General features: G+C 45.4%; 1 protein-coding gene across 1 annotated transcript in view; it reads left to right on the top strand.

Moving 5' to 3' along the window:
• The first annotated feature begins 1,668 nt into the window (after window positions 1-1,668).
• The window catches only part of LOC126424670 (trichohyalin-like), a 187,267-nt gene continuing 162,939 nt past the window's right edge, over window positions 1,669-25,996 (top strand). Inside the window, exons 1-3 of the mRNA XM_050087400.1 lie at window positions 1,669-1,713; window positions 8,362-8,781; window positions 18,085-18,171. Of these exons, the coding sequence (XP_049943357.1) occupies window positions 1,669-1,713; window positions 8,362-8,781; window positions 18,085-18,171 (552 nt within the window). The remainder of the gene's footprint in view (window positions 1,714-8,361; window positions 8,782-18,084; window positions 18,172-25,996) is intronic.

The raw sequence follows: 25,996 nt of genomic DNA, 5'->3' as shown, positions 1-25,996 counted from the left end.
ATAATTCATATGCAGGGTGATTCGAAAAGAAGTTTACAAACTGACATGGCACATTGGTTATATAACAAGGATCTGTAATTACATGGGTAGCGAGGTCGCAAAGGCCGTCCGGGGCTACTAAATGGCGTTACAGTTATATTTAGTCACATGTTGCAAATGGGCGCCCCGTAAAGGACATGCTTAAAGTTTTGTCCAGATGCAACGAGACACGCCTGACATCGACGTTGCATTGGCGGGCGCACCCCGTCAAAGATATGTAGTGTGTCTGGAAGACATCCCGCTGCCGCAACAATCCTGCCCACTAAGTCCTCCGGCAATGTAAAAGGCGTTCCATACACAAGGTCCTTCAGATACCCCCAAAGGAAAAGATAGATTGCTGACGATCCAGCGGCCGGGAAAGGTTGCCTGGAGATGTGCCCTCACTGTTGTTGTTGTGGTCTTCAGTCCAGAGACTGGTTTGATGCAGGTCTCCGTGCTACCCTATCCTGTGCAAGCTTCTTCATCTCCCAGTACCTACTGCAGCCTACATCCTTCTGAATCTGTTTAGTGTATTCATCTCTAGCATCCCTCTACGATTTTTACACTCCACGCTGCCGCTGCACTAAATTGGTGATGCCTTGATGCCTCAGAATATGCCCTACCAACCGATCCCTTCTTCTAGTCAAGTTGTGTCACAAATTTCGCTTCTCCCCAGTTCTATTCAATACGTCCTCATTAGTTATGTGTTCTACCCATCTAATCTTCAGCATTCTTCTGTAGCACCACATTTCGAAAGCTTCTATTCTCTTCTTGTCTAAACTATTTGTCGTCCATGTTTCACTTCCATACATGGCTACACTCCATACAAATACTTTCAGAAATGTCTTCCTGACACTTAAATCTATACTCGATGTTAACAAATTTCTCTTCTTCAGAAATGCTTTCCTTGCTCCTTGCCATTGCCAGTCTACATTTTATATCCTCTCTACTTCGACCATCGTCAGTTATTTTGCTCCCCAAATAGCAAAACTCATTTACTACTTTAAGCGTCTCATTTCCTAATCTGATTCCCTCAGCATCACCCGACGTAATTCGACTACATTCCATTATCGTCGTTTGGCTTTTGTTGATGTTCATCTTATATTCTCCTTTCAAGACACTGTCCATTCCGTCCAGCTGCTCTTCCAGGTCCTTTTTTGTCTCCGACAGAATTACAATGTCATCGGCGAACCTCAAAGTTTTTATTTCTTCTCCACGGATTTTAATTCGTACTCCGAACTTTTCTTTTGTTTCCTTTACTGCTTGCTCAATATACAGATTGAATAACATCGGGTTATGCTACAATCCTGTCTCACTCCCTTCCCAACCACTGCTTCCCTTTCATGCCCCTTGACTCTTATAACTGCCATCTGGTTTCTGTACAAATTGTAAATAGCCTTTCGTTCCCTGTATTTTACCCCTGCCACCTTCAGCATTTGAAAGAGAGTATTCCAGTCAACACTGTCAAAAGCTTTCTCTAATCTGCTGAAATACGCGGGGGCTCCGTCGTGCTGAAATAAGATGCTGTGACGTATAGGCATGGGAACACAATTCATCATGTCTGGCAGAACCTCTCGCTGGAACACGAGGTATGTGCGGCCATCAGATCAGTCCAGGACCGTGTACGACGCAATTAAACGGTCTGCGACAATGCGAGGCAACACGTTAAGGATAAATTTCCATTGTCAGGCATGCGTACGTGTAGCATGTGGGTTCAGATTCGCCCACTTATGCAGGTTGCGAACGTTCATCACGCCCTCGAGTCAGAACGCAGCCTCATCGGTGAAAAGGACAGTCGCTGTGAAGCTTCCGTCTACAGTGGAAACCACCAAACAAATCCCATGCTATTGTCGTAGTCTCGCGGTTTCAATGCCTGGATCCGTTGGAAATGAAACGTGTAACGACAACTGTACATATAATAATTTTTTTCTTTATGAATTTAGATAAATTAATGTAAGCAATGTTTTGAACTTTTTTTTCGGTTTGTATCGTTATGTTAAAGAGACTGTGAGCAACTTTTGAAATGAATATTATTATTTATGTTAGATTTCAAATAATATGGTAATCAAAAGGAAGTGTATTTAATGTTAAAACTATTGTAAGATGTGAAAATTGTAATTTATACACTTGGTCCATACGTAGGTAATGCATTAGGATATGTGTAGTAGAAAACTTGTGGTGAATACCCTACCTGTAGGGGAGCGGGAAAAGGTGGAGGCAGGCGAGGCGGGAAAACGCACACTGGCGCGGTTCGGCACAACGGGCTCAGTAACACAGTCGGAGGCGAGCAACAGTCGGAAGTACACGTACTGTACCGAGGAGGCTACCCAGGAAAAGTGGATTCCATTGAGCCTCGGATGAACCGATTCCGACGACTACTTGGCATGGCTATATTCTGAGGCACAAAATTGGAAAGATTACGACGCTAAGAAGATGGAAAGTGCCGATGTTGTGTGAGCCTTAGCCGTGCTTGTATGTGTGCCGTGCTGCCCGCTATCTCGCTGCCCGCCAACCGCCGCACCGACTTGCACAGGTCAAACATTTATTTCATCTTTAGAAGTGTATCTGTGTGGACCAGTGTCGAAACTGTTTCTAACTGTTCAATAATAACGTGACTTTTACCAGAATTGCTTTAGCCATGACTTGTCCCGATCACTGACCTAGACAGGATCCTTACCTCGTATTGTGCAACCCGAGTATCCTAAACCGAAAGTTTCATGTTTGTGTTAGTGAAAATTATCAGCAGATAAATCTATGCCATAAAGGAATCTAAAGTCCTGTGTGTTATTACAAATGTTGAGAAAGAACAAAAGTATGACTAAATTGGAAGAGAGTGTTTTTTTTTTTTTTTTTTTTTTTTGAATTGAGTTAGCGATGTTATTTAATTAATTTGAGACAGAAATAATGACAGTTAAATTATTCAGAAGTAAGACAAAAGAGTAGTTATCCATAGATTGATAATTTTGAGTGTTAATTTGCCTTCAGTACTTAATAGTTTCAGTATAACGACCATCACAGTTTCAGGCCCCCCCCCCCTTCTCTTGTCCATTCTTTCAAACCTTGAAATGTGTTGATCAGATTTGACCAGTAAAGCTAAGTCTATATTAATCCTAAGTGTATTAGTGTTTTCCCATCATTAATAGTGATATTGTGTGTGTACTTTCGAGATTGTCGATGCTAGGGCAATCTATGCCCGATTTCAGTCTGCTCAACATACAAAATGCAGTTCGTAGTAATCATTACTGTGTGGTGTTGTGTAAATTTAGCTCGTCCAAATTAGTACAAAAAGAGAAAACTTTAGTTCCGGTTCCAAACTTTGACATATAACGTAACGTTACGACGTGTAGTTATACTTGTACTTGCACCCACTTGTACAAGGAAAACTCACTCATTGCCTAACTAGGCTGGCGACCGAATTATTAATTACAGGTAGCATCTACTGTGTGTACTTCTTGTCCATGCGAAAGAGTAGTTATACTTTACATTTGCTTGATGCATCACTGTAGTTATTGACTGAGTATAAGTCCGATCTTGCTTCTGTTAGGTACACGCGGTCAACTTATGTACTAAAATCCTTGTTTATAAGGTGAAGCCCGTGAAGTTATTGCAGTACAGGCTTTATAGAGATAACGTACGTCCGAGCAGGGCGGTAGCGTTACAAACGGATGCAGTTCTTCGTCGTGCACAATGCACCGTATGGAGGATTAGGTGATATCAGTGGCGCGGGATAAACCTTGTGTCCTTGTTGATGGCGTACACTGTACCCTTTCTAGAACGCTTTCCTCTGCCGCAACTGTCCGTGTTGTTCATTGGAGACTAGCATTGCCGGCCGTTGTGACCGAACGGTTCTGGGCGCTTCAGTCCGGAACCATGGTGCTGCTACGGTCGCAGGTTCGAATCCTGCCTCGGGCATGGATGTGTGTGATGTCCTTACGTCAATTAGGTTTAAGTAGTTCTAAGTTCTAGGGGACTGATGACCTCAGATGTTAAGTCCCATAGTGCTCAGAGCTATTTGAACCATTTTGAGACCAGGATCCGCTTTGTGCACATGGAACGAGGAGCCGTTTTCGCACAATCGTCGATGCAGCGTGTTGGGTAACGTGTGGCACGGCACCCTTCCATAGGGATATTTCGCACAGTAAAAACAAACTGCTTATCTTCCATTGCAGCTGCCCGCCCCTTAAATCAAATGCATCTCAGCAACTTGGCGCTGCGTGTAGCTAGTAGCCAGCGCTTCGAGGGCACGATGATGATGATGATGTTTGGGTTTGTAGGGCGCTCAACGGCGCGTTTATCAGCGCCCGTACAATTTCCCAACCTTTGCTCAGCCCAATTTCGCCACTTTCCTGGATGATGATGAAATGATGAGGACAACACAAACACCCAGTCATCTCGAGGCAGGTGAAAATTCCTGACCCCGCCGGGAATCGAACCCGGGACCCCGTGCTCGGGAAGCGAGAACGCAACCGCGAGACCACGAGCGGCGGACACTATCGAGGGCACGAATGGCGACGGTCTACGTGCGCTCCTCCAGTGCTTTTGTAGCAATGCCCTCTCGTGACCGCAGCACCCTCTCGTAGCGTTAGCGAGCCCTGGTTTCAATGTGATTAGTCATCCTTCTTGTATGCCCGAATAGAAGTAACCCATTGAATTACAGATCCATATCACTGACCTCAATTTGCAGTAGGATTTTGGAGCATATACTGTACTCGAACGTTATGGATCACCTTGAAGAGAATGACTTATTGACACATAACCAACACGGACTCAGAAAATATCGTTCTTGTGCAACACAGCTTGATCTTTATTACAATGAAGTAATGAGTGCTGTCGACAAGGGATCTCAAATGGAATCAATATTTCTAGATTTCCGGAAGGCTTTTGATACCGTTCCTCCCAAGCGACTATTAATCAAATTGCATGCATGTGGAGCGTCGTCTCAGTTGTGTGACTGGGTTCGTGATTTCCTCTCAGAGAGGTCACAGTTCGTAGTGATAGGCGGTAAATCGTCGAGTAGAAGTGATATTTATGGTTCCCCAAGGTAGTGTCATAGGCCCTCTGCTGTTCCTTATTTACATGAATGATCTAGCTGATAATCTGAGCAATCCCCTTAGATTGTTTGCAGATGACACTGTAATTTACCGCCTAGTAAAATCATCAGATGATAAATTACAATTACAAAATTATCTAGACAGAATTTCGGTATGGCGCGAAAAGTGGCAATTGGCACTAAACAAAGAAAAGTGCGAGGTTATCCACATGGGTACTAAAAGAAATCCGATATGTTTTGGGTATACAATAAATCGCTCAAATCTAAGGGCTGTCAATTAGACTAAATACCTACGGATTACAATTACGAGCAACTTAAATTGGAAAGACCACATAGATAAAGCGCTTTGTTGGCAGAACACTTAGAAGATGCGGCAAACCCACTAAAGAGACACCCCACATTACACTTGTCCGTCCTCTTCTGGAATATTGCTGCGCGATATGGGATCATTACCAGGTAGGATTGACGGAGGACATCGAAAAAGTGCAAAGAAGGGCAGCTCGTTTCGTGTTATCGCGCAATAGGGGCGAGAGTGTCACTGATATGATACGCGAGTTGGGGTGGCAGTCACTGAAACAATAGCGGTTTTCTTTGCGGCGGGATCTGTTTATGAAATTTCAATCACCAACTTTCTCTTCCGAATGCGAAAATATTTTGTTGACACCCACCTACGTACGGAGAAATGATGATCACAATAAAATAAGAGAAATCAGAGCTCAAACAGAAAGATTTAGGTGTTCCTTTTTCCCAACGCGCCATTCGAGAGTGGAATGGTAGGGAAGTAGTATGAAAATGGTTCGATGAACCCTGGCCAGGCACTTAAGTGTGAATTGCAGAGTAACCATGTATATGTAGATGTGGTGGTGGTGGTGGTGGTTAGTGTTTAACGTCCCGTCGACAACGAGGTCATTAGAGACGGAGCGCAAGCTCGGGTTAGGGAAGGATTGGGAAGGAAATCGGCCGTGCCCTTTCAAAGGAATCATCCCGGCATTTGCCTGAAACGATTTAGGGAAATCACGGAAAACCTAAATCAGGATGGCCGGAGACGGGATTGAACCGTCGTCCTCCCGAATGCGAGTCCAGTGTGCTAACCACTGCGCCACCTCGCTCGGTATATGTAGATGTAGAGCCGCTTGGGATTCGCCGAGCGCTCTAAGACGCTGCAGTCATGGACTGTGCGGCTGGTCCCGGCGGAGGTTCGAGTCCTCCCTCGGACATGGGTGTGTATGTTCGTCCTTAGGATAATTTAGGTTACGTAGTGTGTAAGCTTAAGGGCTGATGACCTTAGCAGTTAAGTCCCATAACATTTCACACACATTTGAACATTTCTGTAAATGTAGACATGCTATCTCTGTTTGCAAACATTTTTTTGAATTACCTTACACAGGATGTTACAAAAAGGTACTGCCAAACTTTCAGGAAACATTCCTCACACACAAATAAAGAAAAGATGTTATGTGGACATGTGTCCGGAAACGCTTAATTTCCATGTTAGAGCTCATTTTAGTTTCGTCAGTATATACTGTACTTCCTCGATTCACCGCCAGTTGGCCCAATTGAAGGAAGGTAATGTTGACTTCGGTGCTTGTGTTGACATGCGACTCATTGCTCTACAGTAATAGCATCAAGCACATCAGTGCGTAGCATCAACAGGTTAGTGTTCATCACGAACGTTGTTTTGCAGTCAGTGCAACTGTTTACAAATGCAGAGTTAGCAGATGCCCATTTGATGTATGGATTAGCATGGGGCAACAGCCGTGGCGCGGTACGTTTGTATCGAGACAGATTTCCAGAACGAAGGTGTCCCGACAGGAAGACGTTCGAAGCAATTGATCGGCGTCTTAGGGAGCACGGAACATTCCAGCCTATTACTCGCGACTGGGGAAGACCTAGAACGACGAGGACACCTGCAATGGACGAAGCAATTCTTCGTGCAGTTGACGATAACCCTAATGTCAGCGTCAGAGAAGTTGCTGCTGTACGAGGTAACGTTGACCACGTCACTGTATGGAGAGTGCTACGGGAGAACCAGTTGTTTCCGTACCATGTACAGCGTGTGCAGGCACTATCAGCAGTTGATTGGCCTCCACGGGTACACTTTTGCGAATGGTTCATCCAACAATGTGTCAATCCTCATTTCAGAGCAAATGTTCTCTTTACGGATGAGGCTTCATTCCAACGTGATCAGATTGTAAATTTTCACAATCAACATGTGTGGGCTGACGAGAATCCGCACGCAATTATGCAATCACGTCATCAACACAGATTTTCTGTGAACGTTTGGGCAGGCATTGTTGGTGATGTCTCGATTGGGCCCCATGTTCTTCCACCTACGTTCAATGGAGCACGTTATCATGATTTCATACGGGATACTCTACCTGTGCTGCTACAACATGTGCCTTTACAAGTACGACACAACATGTGGTTCATGCACGATGGAGCTCCTGCACATTTCGGCCGCGGTGGTCTCGCGGTTCTAGGCGCGCAGTCCGGAACCGTGCGACTGCTACGGTCGCAGGTTCGAATCCTGCCTCGGGCATGGATGTGTGTGATGTCCTTAGGTTAGTTAGGTTTAAGTGGTTCTAAGTTCTAGGGGACTGATGACCACAGCAGTTGAGTCCCATAGTGCTCAGAGCCATTTGAACCATTTTTTCCTGCACATTTCAGTCGAAATATCCGTACGCTTCTCAACAACAGATTCGGTGACCGATGGATTGGTAGAGGCGGACCAATTCCATGGCCTCCACGCTCTCCTGACCTCAACCCTCTTGACTTTCATTTATGGGGGCATTTGAAAGCTCTTGTCTACGCAATCCCGGTACCAAAGGTAGAGACTCTTCGGGCTCGTATTGTGGACGGCTGTGATACAATACGGCATTCTCCAGGGCTGCATCAGCGCATCAGGGATTCCATGCGACGGAGGGTGGAGGCATCTATCCTCGCTAACGGAGAACATTTTGAACATTTCCTGTAACAAAGTGTTTGAAGTCACGCTGGTACGTTCTGTTGCTGTGTGTTTCCATTCCATGATTAATGTGATTTGAAGAGAAGTAATAAAATGAGCTCTAACATGGAAAGTAATCGTCTCTGGACACATGTCCACATAACATATTTTCTTTCTTTGTGTGTGAGGAATGTTTCCTGAAAGTTTGGCCGTACCTTTTTGTAGCACCCTGCATAGAGATACGTTGTGACTCAGATTTGGTACTGCTGAAGCCCCTTCTTGGTAAATCATCCTGCGTGTGAAATGGTTGGACCTAGTCTTTTAATCTGAGTGACTGTGCCTGTTCCAGACTGTTCAGCTGAATGGCCACACGGGTGACGACGTGACGGAGGGCCGGCCCCAGAGCAGGTACAGCAGCCGCAGCAGTAGTCCAGCCACCTCCCCCACCGAGAAGGAGCCTCCGAAGAAGGCCAAAGCCAAGAAGAGGGGCAAGGACAAGAAGGGGAAGAGAGATGCGTCCAGCGCGCAGGTGGAGTTCCAGCCGCCGCCGCCCCCTTCCGTCACTTTGGCGGCGGCGGCTTCCAGGAAGAGCAGTAGCTCCAGCAGCTCGCCGCCGCTGTCGCCCATGGGCCCGCGCCAGACCAGCGTCTCCGAGATGGTCGAGAAGTTTGAGAAGTCCGCGGGGGGTGACGCCGGCCAGGTCACGACACCGGCGGCCCAGGAGGTCCAGCTGGAGCAGAAGGTCTCGCTGGTGGAGCTCAAGGTGCAGGTGAGTGCGGTGGTGCGGTGTGCAGTCCAAAGACTACTTTGATGCTGCTCTTGACGTTAGTCTATATTCTTCATATGAAAACGAAATCTTTCACTAAGGCACTGTTATATAAAACACTGAGGTGACAAAAGTCATGGAGCACCTCCTAATATCGTGTCGGACTTGTTTTTGCCCGGCCTATTGCAGCAGCTCGATGTGGTATGGACTCAACAGCTCGCTGGAAGTCCCCCATAGAAATAGTCAGGCTGCATCTGTGGCTGTCCATAATTGCGAAAGTGTTGCCAGTGCAGGATTTTGTGTACGAACTGACCTCTCAATTAAAGCACTCCGTCGTTAGGCCACGAGTGGCCTATCGGAACCATCCGACCGCCGTGTCAACCTCAGAGGAGGATACGGATAGGAGGGGCGTGGCGTCAGCACACCGCTCTCCCTGTCGTTATGATGGTATTCTTGACCGAAGGCGCTACCATTCGGTCGAGTAGCTCCTCCATTGGCATCACGAGGCTGAGTGCACCCCGAAAAATGGCAACAGCGCAGGGCGGCCTGGATGGTCACCCATCCAAGTGCCGACCACGCCCAACAGCGCTTAACTTTGGTGATCTCACGGGAACCGGTGGATCCAAGGCGGCCAGGCCGTTACCATGACCGCTCGATTAGGTCCCATAAATGTTCGATGGGATTCATGTCGAGCGATCTGGGTGGCCAAACCATTCAGTCGAATTGTCCAGAATGTTGTTTTTGACGCATTGTCATCAATAAGAATGTCATCGTTGTTTGTGAGAATGAAGTCCATGATCGACTGCAAATGGTCTCCAAATAGCCGAACATAACCATTTCCCGTCCATGATGGGTTCAGTTGGACCAAAGCACCCACTCCATTCCACGGAAACAGCTTACACCGTTATGTAGCTACCACCACCTTGGACACCACCTTGTTGATAACTTGGGTCCATGACTTCGTGGGATCTGCGCCGAATTCGATCTCTACCAACAGCTCTTACCATCTGAAATTGGGACTCATCTGACCAGACCACGATTTCCCAGTCGGCTAAAGTCCAACCGATATGGTCACGAGCCGTGTACAGGCGCTGCAGGCGATGTTGTGCTCTTACCAAAGGCACTCGCGTTGGTCGTCTACTGCCATAGCCCATTAACACGATATTTCGCCATACTGTTGCAACAGGTACGTTCATCGTACGTCCCACAATGATTTCTGCGGTTATTTCACGCAGTGTTGCTTGATGAATCTCAATGCAGACAAGTGTAATGTGCTGCGAATACATAGAAAGAAAGATCCCTTACCATTTAGCTACAATATAGCAGATCAGCAAGTGGAAGCAGTTAATTTCATAAATTATCTGGGAGTAGGTATGGGGAGTGATTTAAAATGGAATGATCATATAAAGTTGATCGCCGGTAAAGCAGATGCCAGACTGAGATTCATTGGAAGAATCCTAAGGAAATGCAATCTGAAAACAAAGGAAGTAGGTTACAGTACACTTGTTCGCCCACTGCTTGAATATTGCTCACCAGTGTGGGATCCGTACCACGTAGAGTTGATAGAAGAGATAGAGAAACTCCAACGGAGAGCAACGCGCTTCGATACAGGATCATTTAGTAATCGCGAAAGCGTTACGGAGATGGTAGATAAACTCCAGTGGAAGAGTCTGCAGGAGAGACGCTCAGTAGCTCGGTACGGGCTTTTGTTGAAGTTTCGAAAACATAGCTTCACTGGGGTGTCAAGCAGTATATTGCTCCCTCTTACGCATATCTCGTGAAGAGACCATGAGGATAAAATCAGAAAGATTAGAGCACACACAGAGGCATACCGACAATCTTTCTTTCCACGAACAATACGAGACTGGAATAGAAGGGAGAACCGATAGAGGTACTCAAAGTAACCTCCGCCACATACCGTCAGGGGGCTTGCGGAGTATGGATATAGATGTAGATGTAGACACAACTACGCAAACGCCACTGCTCTCGGTCGTTAAGTGAAGGCCGTCGGCCACTGCGTCGACAGTGGTGAGAGGAAATGCCTGAAATTTGGTATTCTCAGCACACTTTTGACACTGTGCATCTCGAAATACTGAATTCTCTAACGATTTCCGAAATTGAATGTCCCATGCGTCTAGCTGAAACTACTATTCCGCGCTCAAAGCTTGTTAATTCTCGTTGTGCTGTCGTAATCACGTCGAAAACCTTTTAACATGAGTCATCTACATCTTCATCTACGTGATTACTCTGCTATTCACAATAAAAGGGAGTTCAATGAACCACCTTCAAGCTGTCTCTCTACCGTTCCACTCTCGAACGGCGCGCGGGAAAAACGACCACTTAAATTTTTCTGTGCGAGCCCTGATTTCTCTTATTTTCTCGTGATGATCTTTTCTCCCAGTTAAGGTGGGTGCCAACAGAATGTTTTCGCAATCGGAGGAGAAAACTGGTGATTTGACATTTCATGATAAGATCCCGTCACAACGAAAAAGGCCTTTGTTTTAATGATTGCCACTCCAATTCACGTATCATGTCTGTGGCATTGTCTCCTCTACTTCGCGATAATACAAAACGAGCTGCCCTTCTTTGTACTTTTTGGATTTCATCCGTCAGTCCCACCTGATGCGGACCCCACACGGCACAGCAATACTCCAGAATAGGGCGGACAAGCGTGGTGTAAGCAGTCTCTTTAGTAGACCTGTTGCACCTTCTAAGTGTTCTGCCAGTGAATCGCAGACTTTGGTTGGCTCTACCCACAACATTACCTATGTGATCGTTCCAGTTTAGGGTATTTGTAATAGTAGTCCCTAAGTATTTAGTTGAATTTACAGGCTTAAAATTTGGGTGACTTATTCGTGTAATCGAATCTGAGTAGTTTATAGCTCTGTACTTTGATACGTTTTGTGCAACATATGTATGTGTGCATCTCGGTATCCCAAGTTTTCCACATCCCTCTTGGTGAATACCGGGCTAGTCCCCACGTCCCGCCTCAGTTACACGACTCACAGACATTTGAAACACATCCGCACTTTTCCATGGTTTCCACTAGACGCAGACAGTTGGGGTACTCTGATTCCGTCCAGGGAGGAGGAGGGATGGGGGTAGGGGGTGGCGGCAGGAAGGGCATCCGGCCACCCCTTCAAATTAACATGCCAAATCCGATTTAACCACGCCAACCCCGCGCACAATGCGGAACAAAGGCGCAAACGATAGATCTCAGTATCGCAAGACATTCGTCACCTCAGCGTGTTCTGGTGTCCCGTGAGCGGATCGGGATGCGAGCTGTCGCTGTCTCCAGTTGTGAAGTGGCTCGTCCAACTTGTAAGGCTGGTGCCTGAGAAAACAAGCTGGAATATTTCCATATAAGGAAGCTCGGTGGGGAAATGACGAGGAACTCTGAATAATAACTGACACTAAACAACAAAGTAGTATTGGAAACTACTATCGAATCCTACGAGGCACCAACACATTGGCTAAGGTCTGCAACCCTGCATGTATCCTGTGCAGTCAAGAGCCACGAGAAAGAAAGTTTCGTCTCGGGGGCAGAGTAACGCAGGTCCAGCGTCTGAGGCAGACTGAGATCGGAGTCGGAATCTTCAGCAGCGCCGGCGGCGCCGCTTGTACAGTAGTCTCGCTTGACGCGCCTCCCACGCGATCACGTGCTTACCTGACCTCGGCTCCTTCCGGAAGCTTCTACGCTCCTGGTTACGTAACCCACACTACCCTTACCACAAAAACGCAGTTCCTCCTTCTTCCTGGCCTCCCTGCTCAGGCTATGGTACTCCTTACTGGCACACCTTGCGCAATATTACGAGGTGCGACAATAAAGTAATGAGACTGATGTGATAAAAAATCTTGCTTACCGTTTTAGTCAAGTTTAGTGTTTCCAGAATGAGATTTTCACTCTGCAGCGCAGTGTGCGCTGATATGAAAGTTTAGTGTTGTCTCCTTCAAAGTAGTTCCCTTCTGATTGCACACAATTTTTCCAGCGCTTCTGCCATTGATGGTAACATTCCTGGTACTCATCTTCTATAATATCCTCCATGACCCTCGTCACAGCTTTTTGGACATCTTGTGTTGTTTAAAAATTGTGTCCCTTGACCGCTTCTTTGACTCTTGGAAATAGAAAAAAGTCGCACGGAGCGATATCTAGTGAATAAGGTGGCTGTGGTAGTACTGAAATTTGTTTTGAGGTTAAAAATTGCTGTACTGACAGAGCAGTATGGGATGGTGCATTATCATGATGCAGAATCCAATTATCAGCAATGTTGGCATGGACATGAAGAACTCATTTACGAAGTCTTTCTAAATTTTCTTTGCAGTAATATTCGTTAACTGTTTGTCCAGGAGGCACCCACTCTTTATGAACAATTCCCTTGGAATCAAAGAAGCACACAAGCATGCATTTCACTTTTGACTTTGACATACAAGCTTTTTTGGTCTGAGTGATCCCTTTGAGCACCATTGCGAACTTTGGCGTTTTGTCTCTGGATCGTACTGAAAAAAACAATTTCCATCACCAGTGATAACATGGCTCAACAATTCTGGATTTATTTCCGTTTGCTCTAACAGATCGGCTGCCACATTTTTCCATGTTTCTCGCTGTTGTGGTGTGAGATTTTTGGGGACCATTTTTGCACAAATCTTTCTCATACCAAGATCTTCAGTTATCATTAGACGAACCGTTTCTCGATTGATGTTCAGTTCTTCTTCAATCATTTTCACGGATAATCTTCAATCAGATCGTACGAGTTCACGCACCCTGGCCAAGTTGACATCCGTCCGTGAGGTTGATGGTCGTCCACTGCGGTCTTCATCTTCAATATTCGTTCTGCCTTCACTAAATATTTTATGCCAACGAAAAACTTGAGCTCTTGACATAACCTCCTCTCCAAAAGCCTTCTGAAGCTTACGGTAAGTTGTCGTCGCGTTTTCACCCAATTTAACGCAAAAAGAAATGGCATACCATTGCGCAATATTATGCAGTTCCATATCCGTGACGAGAGACAGAAACACGTGTTAACATATTACAGCACAACTCACGACTGAGCAGTTGCATCGATGTGCCGCTTGGACTAGAAGCAGCTTATAGACCAAGGTCAAAGATATTGTGCCTACGCAAGCCTGTAGGGGTGCCACATATTGCAAAGAAAATAAGTCTCATTACTTTATTGTCGCACCTCGTATACCCTTCGCTATACACTCACAATACTTCACGCTGCTCATTCGCGACAGATGTATGACTGTATTGTGAAGCATTAGGGAGAATTTGATAATAATATCTAGAGTCATATATACAGTGTTATTCCTAAGTATCTTCGTGATTTGAGTGGACAACTTCATTAAAACTACAACATTTACAGAAAATAGACACATATGGGTGGATAGAGCATTTCTCAAAATTTTTAACCCAGTTCATAGGTGGGGAATACTGGAACCGTTTGTGGTGCATCAAATGTCAATACGTATGTGTAGTTGATTAAATTCGCTAATATTAACTGTCCAGAAAGGGATAAAAGCGGATTGCTTTGTATAACTATTCAATGGTTTGTCTATCTGCAGGAACGAGGCCGATGCAACAATATGGAGCGGATGAGTTTTCGACCTGTTGTGACACGGCTGCCCTCTAATGTGCCGCGGCACATATTACGAATCGAAACTGTTTGAGATGCTTTATCCACTGATACCTGCCAGTTTTTTGTATGTCTTATTCTTTTTGTGGCAGTAGTCTTTCGAAACCACGGAAGTACCCGGTTGGTTATTATTTAACTGACAGCGTTCCAACTGTTGCAGTGCGGGATGTATACGTCGCAGGACGCAGGAACATCCTGGGTATGTTCTTGAATCGGTGCGCTCGTGGATTATGCTGACAAAAAATAATAGTAGCACTTTGTGCCACAAGTTGAAAATGTGGAGCTGTAAGCAGTCAGAATGTAAAATGTTTCCCATTTGGACGTCAGTACACTGATTGTCACTTAGCTATGCATGTTGAGTTCTTTTGCGAAGTGACTGTTGGTGTAAAGGGTTAAGGAGGTTGAAGTTTTATGTGTGGAACGCAATGGCTATTGAGAAGAAAGACTTTGCGCTGATTGCTTTATCAAAACGGCCGCTATAGGAGCGCTGTATTGGGGAAATATCGTCGACGGAAACAGCTGCGAATACGCCCCATGTTCTCAAATGGGCTGAAAAACATGAACAAAAAATTAGAAGAAAAGGTGAATCGTGTGGAGCAGCAGGGACAGGGAAGTGGTCCATTCCCATGGCAACTGTTGATGAAGTTGCTGCAGTTAGAAGACCGCGAAGCACGTGACTCAAATTCTGTGGCCAGTGTTCGAGCTGTGTCGAGGGAATTCTCTCTCCCGCAGCGAACAGTCAAAAAGAGTTTGCGGCGCATTTTGGTCTGGTATCCGTAGAAGGTTCGGAATGCGGACCAAATGAAGCCCGAAGATAGGCTGCAACGCCGTGACTTTGCGCTTCGTTTTTAACACACATGGAAATGGAGGACTTGCGGCCAGGGAATATTCTTTGAATGGACAAGCCACATTTTACTCAGCACGGCGCTGTGAATGCACAGGACGGTTGCATGGGGTGGTGCACTCGTCCACGTGTTGTGCAAAAACATTCACTGCACTCATCTTATGTGACTGTGTTGTATGGTTTCACAAGCTCCTTCAACTCGGCCCGTTGTTCTTCGAGCAGATGACACCTTGCAGGCCTGTTTTGTGCATAGTGATATCTGCATATTATAAGGCCCTCCATTGGCAACATGTGATTCGAGCTCTGCAAGAACACAACTCCGTCCACACCACTACTCTGATGCAAAATGAGATGACACCATATGTCACTTGCCAGGTGAAACATGTACCTCGAGAAAACTTATGTAATGACTGCATCATCTCTGGGCAGTTTCAAGATGTGTGGCTTTTCTGATCCCCTGATCAAAAACGATCTGACTTCAGGCTGTGAGGATATCTGAAAGAACATGCCCACCAGGAATGTATCCGGACTCTTTCTGATCTGCAAGGCAGCATATGATGGCATAGCACTCTGATTGCACTGGTTGTGCCGCGAGCAACTGTTGATCTTGTCATATTACAGATGCAGCACGTTGCTGAGTCGGGAAACCAATTGGAACACATGTTGTAGCTTGTAACAATACCATAATAAAACTACCCGAACAGCCATTATTATGTGTTCGATCGTTCGTCCACTTTTTCTGGTACCACACCACTTTTTGACTGCTTACAGCGCCATTTTTTCGCCTGGTGGGAGAAAGTGAAACTATTATTTTTTCAGCGTACTCCGGAGCACATCGATTGATAAACGTGCATACGATGTTTCAGCGTCCTGCGACGTATACAACCCGCACTGCACCACTCGGAAAAGTGTCTTTTTAATTACAACCACCCAGCATTTACGAATAAGCGTGCATGACACTAGGAACAAAAAAGAGCCTCAGCTATTCACAACTTAACTCTTCCCTTGTAAAGAATAGCACACAAATGTGCAGTCAAAAAATTATTGGTCAGCTTGCTTGTGAATCAAAGATGCTGGCAGATAATGAAAGTTTTAAAACGGAGTTGACATGATTTATTCTTTATCACTCCTTATGCTGTATAGATTTGTTTCTAAATAGATACCGTATCTAGGTGGCTGGGTAAATTTATCAAATTTTGCACTAGGAGTAGCATAAAACTAAAACAAAAAATCACATTACATAAGTAACCAGCATGTTGCCATGTTGTTGTTTTTGTGGTCTACAGTCCAGAGACTGGTTTGATGCAGCTCTCCATGCTACTCTATCCTGTGCAAGCTTCTTCATCTCCGAGTAACTATTGCAAACTACATCCATCTGAATCTGCTTAGTCTATTCATCTCTTGTTCTCCCTCTACGAGTTTTACCCTCGACGGTTTCCAAGAATACTAAATTGGTGATCCCTTCATGCCTCAGAACGTGTCCTAACAACCTATCCCTTCTTCTAGTCAAGTTGCGCCATAAATTTCTCTTCTCCCCAATTCTATTCAATACCTCCTCATTAGTTACGTGACTACCCATCTAATCTACAGCATTCGTCTGTAGCACCACATTTCGAAAGCTTCTATTCTCTTCTTGTCTAAAGTATTTATGGTCCATGTTTCACTTCCATACATGGCTACACTCCATACAAATACTTTCACAGAAGACTTCCTGACACTAAAATCTATACTCGATGTTAACAAATTTCTCTTCACAAACGCGTTTCTCACCGCTGCCAGTCTACATTTTATATTCTTTCTACTGTGACCATCATCAGTTATTTTGCTCCAAAAATAGAAAAACTCATCTACTACTTTAAGTGTCTCATTTCCTAATCTAATTCTCCCACCATCACCTGACTTAATTAGACTACATTCCATTATCCTCGTTTTGCTTTTGTATATGTTCATCTTATACCCTCCTTCATGACACTGTTCATTCCACTGAACTGCTTTTCCAAATCCTTTGCTGTCTCCATGGATTTTAATTCCTATTCCGTATTTTTCTTTTGATTTCATTACTGCTTGCTCAATATACAGATTGAATAACATCGGGGATAGGCTACAACCCTGTCTCACTCCCTTCCCAACCACTGCTTCCCTTTCATGCCGCTCGACTCTTATGACTGCCATCTGGTTTCTGTACAAATTGTAAACAGCCTTTCGCTCGCTGTATTTTACCCCTGCCACCTTCAGAATTTTAAAGAGAGTATTCCAGTCAACATTATCAAAAGCTTTCTCCTACTCTACAAATGCTAGAATTGTAGGTTTGCTTTTCCTTAATGTATTCTCTAAGATAAGTCGTTGGGTCAGTATTGCCTCGCGTGTTCCAACATTTCGAAGGAATCCAAACTGATCTTCCCCGAGGGTGGCTTCTACCAGTTTTTCCATTCGTCTGTAAAGAATTAGTGTCAGTATTTTGCAGCTGTGACTTATTAAACTGATAGTTCGGTAATTTTCACACCTGTTATCATCTACTTCTTTGGGACTGGAATTATTAAATTCTTCTTGAAGTCCGAGGGTATTTCGTCTGTCTCATACATCTTGCTCACCAGGTGGTAGAGTTTTGTCTTGGTTGGTTCTCCCGAGGCTATCAGTAGCTCTAATGGAATGTTGTCTACTCCCGGGGCCTTTTTTTTTTTTTTGCCATGTTTCCAGAGAGGTAATGTATCGTGCTTGCAAGCCTCATGACACGTTCTACGTCATGGAAGGATATCACAAACATGGCCCACGGAAGTTACAGAAAAGTCAACTAAGCTGATACCGTGCGTTCCTCTCACTCTGTTACAGGAGAGCATGGTGGTGCAGCAGATGAGGGAGCGCCAGCAGCGGGAGAGGATGGAGGAGTTCGAGCGCTCCACCAGGGCCGAGAGTCTGGTAAGGCCGCATCGCTTCATTCTCAGTTTGTTTCCGCCTCCCTTTTATTACAGCCTTTAAAACTGCAGCAGTGAGTTTGTGAACAAACTGGAAAGAAAATCAGAGTGCCATTAGCACTTTCACAGTCTACCGTCTGAGGGTGTACGAAAGACAGTTTGTTCTCTTTACACTAGATATCTAGAAAATACTAGGGGCACACTGGGATGCTCTCAGTGTCACTCTGTAATTCGCAGCTCGAATTCTTACAATTACACAACACGCAGTTGTTCTGCAAACAGCATGTAGAATGGCCTGTAGGTGGCAGCATATTGCAGATGCAGTATCAGTACAAAGATGGCCGCCCCACTTGCGACTTGCACCAGGGAAGAACAGCGTTCTGTTATTCGGTTTTTGCGTAGTGAACGTGTGAAACCTATTGAAATTCATCGACGAATGAAGATTCAGTACGGTGATGCATGTTTGTCACAGCAGCAAGTCTACGAATGGAGTAGGAAGTTCGCAAATGGTGTGACTTCAGTGGAAGATGCTCCTCGTCCAGGTCAGGCACAACGAGTTGTGACTCCACAGACCATTGCAGCAGTTGAAGCCATAGTGAAGGAAAGCCGCCGAGTGACACTGAATGACAATGCAGCATGTTTACAGATTAGTCATGGGTCATCACACCACATTGTGCTCCAATTTCATAAAGTGTCTGCAAGATGGATGCCACGGCAGCTGACTCCTGAAATGAGAGAACGACGTGTTGATGCTTCTGAAGAACTTCGAACGAGAAGGTGATGGCTTCCTTGCAAGAATCGTTACTGGGGACGAAACCTGGGTTCACTTCCACCAACCGGAAACGAAGAGAGCGAGCAAGGAATGGCGCCATTCCTCATCACCAAAACCGAAGAAGTTTCGAACAGAACCATGAGCAGGGAAGGTTATGTTGACTCTCTTTTGGAACGAGAAAGACGTCATTTTGGAGCATTACGTGCCTAGAGGGACCACTGTCACCAGTGCATCATACACAGATCTCCTAAAAAATCATCTGCGGCCTGCAATCAAATCAAAGCGACGTGGATTGCTGTCAGCAGGTGTCCATTTGCAACATGATAATGCAAGGTGCCACATTGCCCGTACAACAGTTGCAACAATCACAGACCTGCATTTTGAGTGTCTTCCTCATGCACCATACTCACCAGACCTTGCCCCAAGTGATTTCCATACGTTTGGACCACTCAAAGACGCAATGGGAGGAAAGAAGTTCCGTTCTCATGAAGAGGTACACCACGCGGTGCATGAGTGGTTGCGTGGACTACCAACAGAATTTTTTTCTACAGAAATTTATGCACTTTGTAAGCGCTGGAGGAATTGCATTGAGCGTGGGGGAGATTATGTTGAAAAGTGATACAGCTTTGTACTACTTCTGCACAATGAATAATATTTAAAAAATATTTAAGGTTTTCATTTGACTCACCCTCGTACATTTCTGAAGCGCCGAAAGTTGCGGCTATAGAAGCGGCGTGACTTCCAGTCTCACTGCCAGACAACTGCATTGAACGACTCACAGATATGAGTCGTCATAGGTGCAGCTTTTAACAATGTGGTACTTTTTGCAAAGTTGTTGACGATGTAAACATTATGACACAGACTATAGTTACGGAGTTACGGAGGATCAAGTCAAGTTGGAAGGAAATGGAGCTTTTCCAGCCTGTTGATGGCCATTGTGTTTTTTTGGGAGCAGTGTTGAGTCGGGTTGGGTTGTTTCGGGGAAGAGACCAAACTGCGAGGTCATCGGTCTTATCAGATTAGGGAAGGACGGGGAAGGAAGTAGGCCAGTCCTTTCAAAGGAACCATCCCGGCATTTTCCTGGAGCGATTTAGGGAAATCACTGGAAACCTAAATCAGGATGGCCGGACGCGGGATTGAAACGTCGTCCTCCCGAATGCGAGTCCAGTGCGTTAACCACTGCGCCACCTCGCTCGGTCGGAGCAGTGTTGAATTTTAGAATTTTTAAAGCTGATTGTCTTTCACATGGTCGCAGCTGGTTGGCCGTTGCTATTACTCGTGATACTATTAGTGAAATTGGTGGCCTTGAAAGTTTCAGCGACCATGATGTGATTAGTTTTCGTACTTTAGTAGAAAATATGAAAATTTAGTAAACGGAGCAGGCAAAAACGAATACAAACGTCTCAAAAACGAAATCGACAGGAAGTGCAACTTGGCTAAGCAGGGATCGCTAGAGGACAAATGTAAAGATGTAGAAGCTTATCTCACTAGGAGTATGATAGATACTGCCTACAGGAAAATTAAAGAGACCTTTGGAGAAGAGAGAACCACTTGTGTGCATATCAAGAGCTCAGACGGAAACCAAGTTCTAAGCAAAGAAGGGAAAGCAGAAAGATGGAAGGAGTATATAGAGGGTCTATACAAGGGCAATATACTTGAGGACAATATCATGGAACTGGAAGAGGATGTAGATGAAGATGAAATGGGAGACATGATACCGTGTGAAGAGCTTGACAGAGCACTGAAAGACCTGAGTCGAAGCAAGGCCCCGGTAGTAGACAACATTGCATTAGAAATACTGATAGCCTTGGGAGAGCCAGCACTGTCAAAACTCTACCATCTGGTGAGCAAGATGTATGAGACAGGCGAAATACCCTCAGACTTCAAGAAGAATATAATAATTCCAATCCCAAAGAAAGCAGGTGTCGACAGGTCTGAAAATTACCGAACTATCAGTTTAGTAAGTCACGGCTGCAAAATACTAACATTAATTCTTTACAGACGAATGGAAATACTGGTAGAGGCCGACCTCGGGAAAGATCAGTTTGGATTCCGTCGAAATGTTGGAAGACGCGAGGCGGTACTGACGCTATGACGTATCTTAGAAGATAGGTTAAGGAAAGGCGACCTACGTTCCTAGCATTTGTAGACTAAGAAAGAGCTTTTAACAATGTTGACTGAAATACTCTCTTTCAAATTCTGAAGGTGGTAAATGTAAAATTCAGGTAGCGAAAGGCTAATTACAGTTTTTACAGAAACAAAGGAAACGGAAGAGCAGTTGAACGGAATGAACAGTGTCTTGGAGGCAGGATACGAGATGAACATCAACAAAAGCAAAACGAGGATAATGGAATGTAGTGTCAGGCGATGCTGAGGAAATTAGACTACGAAATGAGACGCTTGAAGTAGTAGATAAGTTTTTCTGTTTCCCAGCAAAATAACTAATGATGGTCGAAGTAGAAAGAATATAAAATGTAGACTGGCAGTGGTAAGAAAAGCGTTTCTGAAGAAGAGAAATTTGTTAACATCGAGTATAGATTTTAGTGTCAGGAAGTCTTTCGTGAAAGTATTTGTATGGAGTGTAGCCATGTATGGAAGTGAAACATGGGCGATAAATAGTTTAGACAAGAAGAGAATAGAAGCTTTCGAAATGTGGTGACTACAGAAGAATGCTGAAGATTATATAGGTAGATCAAGTAACTAATGAGGAGGTACTGAACAGATTGGGGAGAAGAGGAAATTGTGGCACAACTTGACTAGAAGAAGGGATCGGTTGGTAGTACATGTGCTGAGGCATCAAGGGATCACCCATTTAGTATTGGAGGGCAGCGTAGAGGATAAAAATCGTAGAGGGAGACCAAGAGACGAATACACTAAGCAAATTCAGAAGGATGTAGGCTGCAGTAGGTACTGGGAGATGAAGAAGCTTGCACAGGATAGAGTAGCATGGAGAGCTGCATCAAACCAGTGTCTGAACTGAAGATGACAACAACATGAATGTATCTGAAAGTTATAACAGAGATATAGGTTCACCTTATTTATGTCGTGTATGGCTTTTATTTTAATAACTCACGGTCAGTGTGATGTTGGCTCTGATGAGGCTATTTATGTATGGTTAAGAGGGCATAGTGGACGTGAAAATGTAATTCTTGTTGGTGATATGACTGTATTTTTTCGTAAATAATGTAGGTGACTGTGAAAAAACTCTACACATTGATCTTGGCAAGAAGCAATTCCTCTTGGTGTTGTAGCTCTTAGAGACACTCTGGGACGCTCTGCCCGCAGCTCGATTGTGCTTCGTTGCGCAACTCAGGGCTGTGTAACGTAAGGCCCGCCGCGGGTAGTGCGATCTACACTACCCGACCAAATTTATTCCAATGCCCGTATTTAATGCGGAAGTGACCACTACATGTCACGTGAGGCGTCGCCGCCAACATAAAAGTAGGTGTGGCCTAATGTGTTGCTACTAGAGAAACAGTCACAGCAGAGTGGGTCGACCTGGAGAGCTCCGTCATTTCGAACGTGGACTAGTCACTGGATGTTGCCTGGGTCACAAATCCATGAAGGATGTTTCAACTTTGTTGGTTGCTGAAGCGATTATGAAGTGTAAGTGTTAACCACAGCTAAACCAAGTACCACAGACCACGGCAACAGCGAATTACCTGTATATATGAGATAATTTCTTTTATCCGAATGTCGTTTTCTTAATTACAGGGTTATTCTAAATGATGGACCCATTTTCAAAACTTCGTATGTATTTAAGTACAAATCCAAAAAGAACAAGCTTTATACCAATGAAAAGAGGAAGTTCTAAAGATTTAGGCGGGCGAGGTTCAAATGGCTCTGAGCACTATGGGACTCAACTGCTGTGGTCATAAGTCCCCTAGAACTTAGAACTACTTAAACCTAACTAACCTAAAGACATCACAAACATCCATGCCCGAGGCAGGATTCGAACCTGCGACCGTAGCGGTCGCGCGGTTCCAGACTGTAGCGTCCAGAACCGCTCGGCCACTCCGGCCGGGGCGGGCGAGGCGTCCGGGCGGTGATGGTTTCAAAAGCGGCCAGTAGAGTTCTCGCGACAAGGGGCCGTCAGCCCGTTTCACTGTCAGTTGTGAGTGAGATGGCGACTGTGAAGCACAAGGTTTTCTGCATTCTTGAGTTCGCGAAAAGTGAGTCCCAAATTGCAGTGCAACGGGCATTTCGTACCAAATTCGGTATTCAACCTCCAACTCGCAAAAGCATTGGTCGTTTGTTTAAGCAATTTAAACAAACTGGGAATGTGTGCAAAGGGAAAATCACGGGCCGACCACGTGGGTCAGAGGATGTTGTCCGACGGATTCAAGAAATATTTGTGCGCAGTCCCAGTAAGTCTACCAATAAAGCCAGTCGAGAACTTGGAATACCCCAACCAACTGTATGGAAAGTTCTGAGACTGTGTTTGCTGTACAAGCCCTACCGATTACGACTTGGGCAGGCTCACAACCCTAGAGACAAAGAGAAGCGTCTCGGATATTGTGGTTATGTGCTAGCAAAGATGGAGGATGACGCATTTCAACAGCGTGTTATTTTTAGCGATGAAGCAACATTCCACCTTAATGGAAAAGTCAACAGACATATTTTTCGCATATGGGGTTTGGAAAATCGACATTTACCATTGCAATGCGAAAGAGACTCACCGAAGATCAAAAGTGTTCTGTGTCGTATCCTGTACAAAGGTTTATGGACCATTTTTCTTTACAGAAATAACTGTAATGGGAATCACGTACCTGGACTTGTTGGGACAATGGCTGTTCCCTCAAGTCATGGAAGACTCCCAGAACTTCATTTTCCAACAGGATGAAGGTCCATGACCATTGGCACCGTGATGTACGAGGCTGTTTTGAATGACTCCCTTCCTCAGCACTGAATCGGTCGCAGGGGACTTGAGGAGCTGGCTCTTCACTTCTGGCCACCGAGATCTCCTGATCTCACACCCTGTGACTGTTTCTTATCGGGTTGTGAGAAGGGACCTGTTTACGTCCCGCCTCTACCAACCAATCTGAACGATCTGTGGAACCGTATCACTGCTGCCATGCACTCAAGAACAGCAGATACGCTTTCGCGTATGTGGTTCGAGTTTGGCTACTGATGTTTGCCGTGGAGCTAACAGTGGCCACATTGAACATTTATAACATTTATCAGTAAATAATTATTAAAAACTAATTAATGACAAATTATTAAATTGATATCAAACATGAAAAAAAACTTTGAAACTTCCTCTTTTCATTGATGTAAAGCTTCTTCATTTTGGATCTGTACTTTAACAAATACGAAGTTTTGGAAATGGGTCCATCATTTAGAATAACCCTATATATAAGCGGCAGTCGAATGAAAACGAGGCAGACGAAAAAAGAAAAATAAATGGTGCAAATGGCTCTGAGCAGTATGTGACTAAACATCTATGGTCATCAGTCACCTAGAACTTACAACTATTTAAACCTAACTAACCTAAGGACATCACACAACACCCAGTCATCACGAGGCAGAGAAAATCCCTGACCCCGCCGGGAATCGAACCCGGGAACCCGGGCGTGGGAAGCGAGAACGCAACCACACGACCACGAGCTGCGGACACGAAAATAAGAGTAAGCAAACAGTTTAATGTTTAAAAAGTAATCCCTGTAACTGTTACTTCATTTATCCTACTGTGAGACAAGACGGTCAGTGCTTTCATAGAAAAAATTTGCGGTAGCCTACATAACCGAGATCGTACCAGGGGTGCACCTCTTCGTGTGAAGTAAAGCGACGGCCAAGAATGTCTTTCTTCAGGGCGCAAAAAAAAAAAAAAAAAAAAAAGAAAAGAAATGCCATGGGAAAAGAGCGAGAATCTGTGGAGGACGTATAAGGGCTTCCCAGCGAATCTTCTGCAGAGTAGTCGATTCATGCTAGCCAACGTCTGCCAGGCATTTTCCTGCCAAGCTTGTTTCGAGTACAGTACAGAGCTTTTGCTGGAAGCCCTTACACTTCCTCCACAGAGTCCCAGACTCTTGCCACGTGATCTGAGACGACTTGCCACACTTCGCGCGGTTCCCCCCGTCCGAGGTTCGAATCCTCCCTCGGGCATGGGTGTCTGTGTTGTCCTTAGCGTAAGTTAGTTCAAGTTAGATTACGTAGAGTGTAAGCCTAGGGACCGACGACGTCAGCAGTTTGGTCCCATAGGAACTTACCACAAATTTCGAAAATTTCCCAATCTCTCGATATGCGATAGCCATACATTTGGAGCCCCGAAGAAAGATATTCGTGACCGTCGATGTGCTTCAGACGAAAAGGCGCACACCCGGTACGATCTTGGTTTCTTTAGGCAACCGCAAATATTTTTCCATGAAGGTACTGACCGTCATAGCTCACAGTGAACTAAATGTACACTCCTGGAAATGGAAAAAAAGAACACATTGACACCGGTGTGTCAGACCCACCATACTTGCTCCGGACACTGCGAGAGGGCTGTACAAGCAATGATCACACGCACGGCACAGCGGACACACCAGGAACCGCGGTGTTGGCCGTCGAATGGCGCTAGCTGCGCAGCATTTCTGCACCGCCGCCGTCAGTGTCAGCCAGTTTGCCGTGGCATACGGAGCTCCATCGCAGTCTTTAACACTGGTAGCATGCCGCGACAGCGTGGACGTGAACCGTATGTGCAGTTGACGGACTTTGAGCGAGGGCGTATAGTGGGCATGCGGGAGACCGGGTGGACGTACCGCCGAATTGCTCAACACGTGGGGCGTGACGTCTCCACAGTACATCGATGTTGTCGCCAGTGGTCGGCGGAAGGTGCACGTGCCCGTCGACCTGGGACCGGACCGCAGCGACGCACGGATGCACGCCAAGACCGTAGGATCCTACGCAGAGCCGTAGGGGACCGCACCGCCACTTCGCAGCAAATTAGGGACACTGTTGCTCCTGGGGTATCGGCGAGGACCATTCGCAACCGTCTCCATGAAGCTGGGCTACGGTCCCGCACACCGTTAGGCCGTCTTCCGCTCACGCCCCAACATCGTGCAGCCCGCCTCCA

Source organism: Schistocerca serialis, chromosome 10 (assembly GCF_023864345.2).
Source record: "Schistocerca serialis cubense isolate TAMUIC-IGC-003099 chromosome 10, iqSchSeri2.2, whole genome shotgun sequence".
NCBI lineage: Eukaryota > Metazoa > Arthropoda > Insecta > Orthoptera > Acrididae > Schistocerca > Schistocerca serialis.
The sequence above is the reverse complement of the archived record's forward strand: the minus strand, read 5'-3'. Positions and strand labels throughout refer to the sequence as shown.